The sequence below is a fragment of the Lytechinus pictus genome, chromosome 3 (assembly GCF_037042905.1).
Source record: "Lytechinus pictus isolate F3 Inbred chromosome 3, Lp3.0, whole genome shotgun sequence".
Classification (NCBI taxonomy): Eukaryota; Metazoa; Echinodermata; class Echinoidea; order Temnopleuroida; family Toxopneustidae; genus Lytechinus; species Lytechinus pictus.
The window spans coordinates 50,710,592-50,716,482 of record NC_087247.1 but is presented as its reverse complement, the minus strand read 5'-3'; the positions used below and the strand labels follow the sequence as shown (position 1 = coordinate 50,716,482).

The 5,891-nt window shown below is 32.4% G+C and overlaps 1 protein-coding gene across 2 annotated transcripts in view; it reads right to left on the bottom strand.

Moving 5' to 3' along the window:
* Positions 1-448: 448 nt before the first annotated feature.
* The window catches only part of LOC129257070 (tight junction protein ZO-1-like), a 60,716-nt gene continuing 55,273 nt past the window's right edge, over positions 449-5,891 (bottom strand). For both annotated transcript variants that reach the window (XM_054895303.2, XM_054895304.2), the window contains exon 25: positions 449-4,436. In XM_054895303.2, the coding sequence (XP_054751278.2) occupies positions 4,336-4,436 (101 nt within the window). In that variant the 3' untranslated portion in view covers positions 449-4,335. The remainder of the gene's footprint in view (positions 4,437-5,891) is intronic.

Below are 5,891 nucleotides of genomic sequence, written 5' to 3'. Positions count from 1 at the left end.
GCGTCTTGTTTCTTTTTTTTTCAGTTTTGCATAACCAGGCATTTTCTGCGATAAATAAGTCAATGCAATTTGAATTTTGTTAGAAATTGTAAGTATGTTTCATATCAGATGTGCTGAATATTCATTTAAAAAACCATAAATAAGGGAATCAAAAGGCTTCAACTATTTAAAAAAAAGTTGAGGAAAGCAATGTATCTGCTCATAAGCAAATAGAGTGTACTGTCTGCGTACAGTACATTTCAAAATGAGCATTTTCAAATGTCCATGGATATACATGTTTTTATATTTATGAAATCAATCTGATTTACCATCATTGATCAATAGTAGATGGTCATAAAACTGTGTCATTAAATATTCCAATGTATGACCATTGTTCCTTCAGACATGTTCTCATGAGGGTTACAAATATATTTTCTATAATAAATCAATGCAAACACATCAAGAAAACTTTTGTTTAAAATTTTATTTCATCACAAGATGACGATATGAACCCTTAAATTACATAATCATAATAAGCCCAACACCCGTAGAGTGAAAAGGTATAGTAAAACTAATACAAAAGTGATCTGCAATAACTATATTTTTATATAAAAGCAGCAAAATAGAATAGATATTGATGCCTCTATTACAATACAATTTTTCAAAATACAACACATTTTTAATCATACAATTATCAAGCAGATTTAGTGAATACATGTTATCTTCATGAATACTATAATAGAACCACAAATATTTGCTAGAAAAATATGTTATTAAAAAAATGTATTTGATTACTTCATAAAACCAAACCGTGCATTGGATGTTACAAAAGCGGTGATGCATTTTCACAATGGAAGCAACAACTATAATACCTATTTTCCTACATTGGGTAGTCCATGAATGATGAATTAGATGTTGATATAAAGTCAAGTGCATGGTAAAATGATGGGGAAAGTTTGAAAGTGTATCGGAAACCCAAAAAGGAAAATCCATCTGATGCTAAATTATCATATACAAGAACATGATCTATTTACACGTAATGAGAGTCATTTTGTTGCTAGGAGGAATGATATATTCACTGGTTGGTTTTAAAGATTTTGATCACAACAAACATGAACACAGACAGGATCCAAACAATAGAGGCTATATTAGTGATATCAAACAGGCTGAAGAGCATTGTGTTGTGAATACAAAGAACAAAGTCACAATAATATCTAAGACAAACTGAAATATAACTGAAGCCTATAACATGGAAGTACATGCCTCTTTTGAAGTTGATATCTTGGGATGAGGCCTTGATCTGACATTAGTAACAGTTTTAGCAGAGATGCTTCTTAAGCAAAAAAAATAGCAACATTTGTATTGTTAGAAAGGCATGTCAAATCATCGCCTTGCCCCACTCTTGTGCCAATAAACATGATGAATAAATTCCTAAAGATTGTAAAAAGTTGCATGACAACTTGTAGCATCACATTCTCCTTCAGCTTTTCAGAATTCAACAGTTTCACAGCTTCTTTGCAGCTAGGAGACAAAAAATATTTCTAGGCTCTGTTGCTCTTGTTTGATCACCTCATTTTCCATTGACTTTGTACACAAAATGTTGCCGTATATGTTGTTACGTTTTGTCATGCCGAATCTGAATAAACCTTGACCCATCATCTAAATTCCCTCATTTCCATGAGGGGTTTGTATCGAGGCCACTCATTTCCCAGTTGGTTCAACTAGCAATCACACCCTTGAGTTACAATAAAGATTTGTTGACATCTCTAAAGCATACTTTGTAGCAGACAACATTCATTGTTGAAATATGAACTTACATAACCAAACAATGTGTATGCTAAAGATCTTACTGTAAGAAAAAAAAAACACAACATTAACAAGTCTGACAATTTAAGAAAACTATCAAATGCTCCTATAAAAAAAATGAAAAAGCATGGATTCGAGGATTAACAGAAAGAAACTACTCTTGAAAATCAGATGCAATTAATAGAGGTAGGATTTTCTACATAGTAATCAATTTGATTAGTAACAAATAATTGAATATAAAATAAGGAATTTACAATCACAAAATCTGAAACAATATAGAGAGCACGGTATTATGTTAATGCAAATAAGCAATCATACCAATACATAGTAATACTTTGATTAGACTAAAAAATAAACTAAATGTGTACAATTTCATATTCATGATTTGAAATCTACATCAATATTTACAACTGCAGTTGGACATTAAAGATTTCCTCATTCTCATTTACATTGGAGTCTTAACAGAGCAAGGTTTCTTGTATGATTCCTAGTCTCATATCCAGCCAACTGCAGAATACTATTTACATCATATCAATTTCAATCAATGACTGCTAGTAAAGGCACTACTTATTAGTGTTAAAATGTGTAGACCTTACTTATGTGACATAATAATTTAACAATATCGTCCAATTTGTCCTACTACAAATTCATCATAAGGGAATATATAAATGCTTCTTTAAAAAAGGACAATAAAATCTTGTGTATCATGTTTGGAAGAACTTAGCTAAGAGGTTGATCAATTATTTTTTAAGGTACACTCACTGATCCTGTTATTTTGGCATGATTAGGAGAACACAATCATTAGTTAATGAGAATAATTGTATAATTAAGTGTATAAACTCATAATGATAAGAAACTTTCAAGTCACAATGGTAGAAATGAGGATAGTAGAAAATGAGAAATCAAGTGCACAGTGTTGACTATACATGTAGTGGTAACATTCTATTAACATTTCCACATGTTTGACCTAGCATTGTCACATTCAGAGATCCCTACATCTGCTATGAAGCTAAACTGAAAAGTAAAACATTACAACAGAAGGGGAATACAACTTATTGTACATTAGTAGTATTGATGTTGCAATTTCAAAGAATACAATACATGATTAAAGCCAACTGGAATGAATAAAATAAGATATAATCTAAAGTATGTACTGTTGTATTGTGGTACAAAATCAGGTCTTGTACTGGAATACGCAAAGTACTGTATTTACAACATCAAGGGGGTACATAATATGAATACAACAAAGTAGTACATGGATAATGGACAGAAACTGGAATTTCTACATTTCTACAACTGGTAATGAATTGATAAAACAATGCTGAAGTTTAATATCTTTATTCTTTCACTCATTTGATATTTCTCATATAAGTTTAAGGCAACAAGAATTTTAATATAAGATACAAATTAATATGTTTAATTATATCTATCTAGAACATGAAAAAGGAATGGCAAATTAAGTTGCAATCAATATTCATTGGTCTTATTTAAGCTGCTATAGAATTCATGTTCTCTGAATTTTCATGTTACCTCTAACAAATACAACACAATGAACACTAATCAATCACAATGAATGATTCATGAAATGTCTCTGAAATTTTGGCTTTTCCCTAAAGGCACAAATGTGTCATTGTGACACAATGTAACACAAATAGACACAAATAACCTTATGATCAATAACATGTCTTTAGCACGTAGATGCAACAGACATTGATATTAATTGTAATTAATTATAAGATTAATTGTATTATGCATATTACAGGGCACAAGTGAAGAAAGCAAGTTTAATCCTAAATGTTACATACAGAACTACACCTAAAGACCTTGCTCTCATTGTATAGGCTGATCCATAAATTGTTTATGAACACAATTATCATAATTTGACAACTACAAATGGGAGTATGGTCCCGTTAAATGTCTTTCTCCATGTTACATCTAGACAATCTTCAGTCTCGCAGTATGAAGATTGGCATCTGAAGTCATTCATTGTAAACCCTCTCCATGCTCTATGACTTTAGGAATAGACACATGATCTCAGAGGTTCAAGTTTATATGTTACATAATATACTTGCTGTGGGTGATCTCACTAAAAGTAAGTAGATATTTGAATACATTTGTTAATTATCACTTCAGACAACCAGTCATGAGCCCTACAGCTCTGGGAATAAACATTGTGTTAGAGATCTAATTCTGTATGCTACATAATCATATCATGGCAATTAGTTGATATTTGAATACATTTGTCAATTACTTCCAGGAAGATTCCAACCCTAAGAATGGGTACATATTCTGAAGTTTGCAAGTTAAGACCACTTCTGAATGGGGAGATCTCACTCCATGTAGGTTGACATTCACATCTATTTATTGTTTCATCATCAGTCCTCACTATGAAGGTCCAGTCCATAGGTTCTACTTCTCCAGGAATGGGGGTGGTCTTACGAGCTACGAGAAGACCTCATCATATTAAAAGTAGATTGATATTTTGAATACATTTTTCATGAGTCATTACCATAATGTTCTATGTTCTAGGAGTGGTAACAGAGATGATCTTTAGAAGTGATCTACCATGACAGACACAGTCTTGGTGATAGGTTTGGACTCATTGCTCTTCAGGCCAGGGATGTTCTGGTTTTTCCATTGTGCAGGCTCTCCTGTAGGTAGGTAAACAAAGAGAAACATTCAACTTTACGGTTTACATTCAATATATGACATACCCAGCTCAAAACCCACAATAGGACAGTCCAAATAAATTTGAGATTTTGGGGCAATTCCATTAAATTATCTTGATACGTCTGACCCCAACTTTCTCTACTTTTTTACTAGAGTTAATGAACTGCTAAAAGCATGATAATTTAAGAGCATTACAGCTTTTTATTTCAGTTACAATACTGCAAATACACATTGTTCAATAATCAATTAATCTTTTCTTAACCCTAACTAGGCCGGGCTTTTTTGGCTGTTCTGTGGCTGGGGGGGGGGGGGGGTTGATTCAACCCCCCCCCCCCTGAGATCTCGGCCGCCGATCGCGCGAGCACCGCAAAAATTTGCACGCTGGTAGTGTGCGATGTAATCTACAAGGCTGTATGGTAAAATTTTCCAAAATAATGAGATTTTATTTTATATGAATTAATTATGCTAATTTATGCATAAATCATACTTTTTGCTCTAATTCACTAAATAAAGCTCCTACATGTAGAATGCTAATTTTTGGTAAAAATATTCTTTGTAGCATTCTTAACAATGGCAATTGAAAAAAACTTTGGTTTGGAAATCAATTTCTTATGTATCTTATTGTTTTATGAATTTCTTATGTATTTCTTTGTTTTTCAACCTTTTGTTTTTCTTTGTTTTTTTCACCAGATTTATTGCACAACCTTTTTGAAGCATAATTATGCTAAAATCAATTGCTTTCAGCTGTTTAAAGTAAAATAATCATATCTTTATGAATAAGATGAGAAAACTCAATTTGCATTGACTTTGTACACAAAATCACGTTTTGGAACAATTTTTGGTCTGACATGCACTTACAAAATGTTGCGTAATTTCGGAACCGCGTACCCGGGCGTCGTAAATTTGGTCTCAAAAGATGCGCGAGACTTAAAAGTATAAACTCTGTGAGTGGCGCGGTAAAAAAATTTCGCCCGGCAGAATGATCGCAGAAAATGTTGAGGGGGGGTTGATTCAACCCCCCCCCCCCCGGCCATTTTAGGGTTAAAAGACTGGTGTCCAATACTACACAATTTCAATGTTTTATTATGTAGAGTCCAAATATAATTATATCTGTATTCTTCACGCAGAACTTTGTTCATATTAATTTTCTATCCAAAGAGTGTACACACATATAAACTTGAAATCGATGTTAGCCAATCTTTTAAAATCTTGATTAATACATATGTCAATTGTTATTGATAGAATTTGAGGATGAATTCACATTTTTATGAATATTCATGCTTTCGAATGAGTGTGCGTAACTAGACACAGTAATCAAACTGAATTCCTCAATCATTTCATGAGCACATGAACACTCATAATAAATAGCAAAATAAATATCAAATTGAGAAATCTCATATGAAGCTTTGCTAGTTTCTTGTGACAAGGATTTCTTT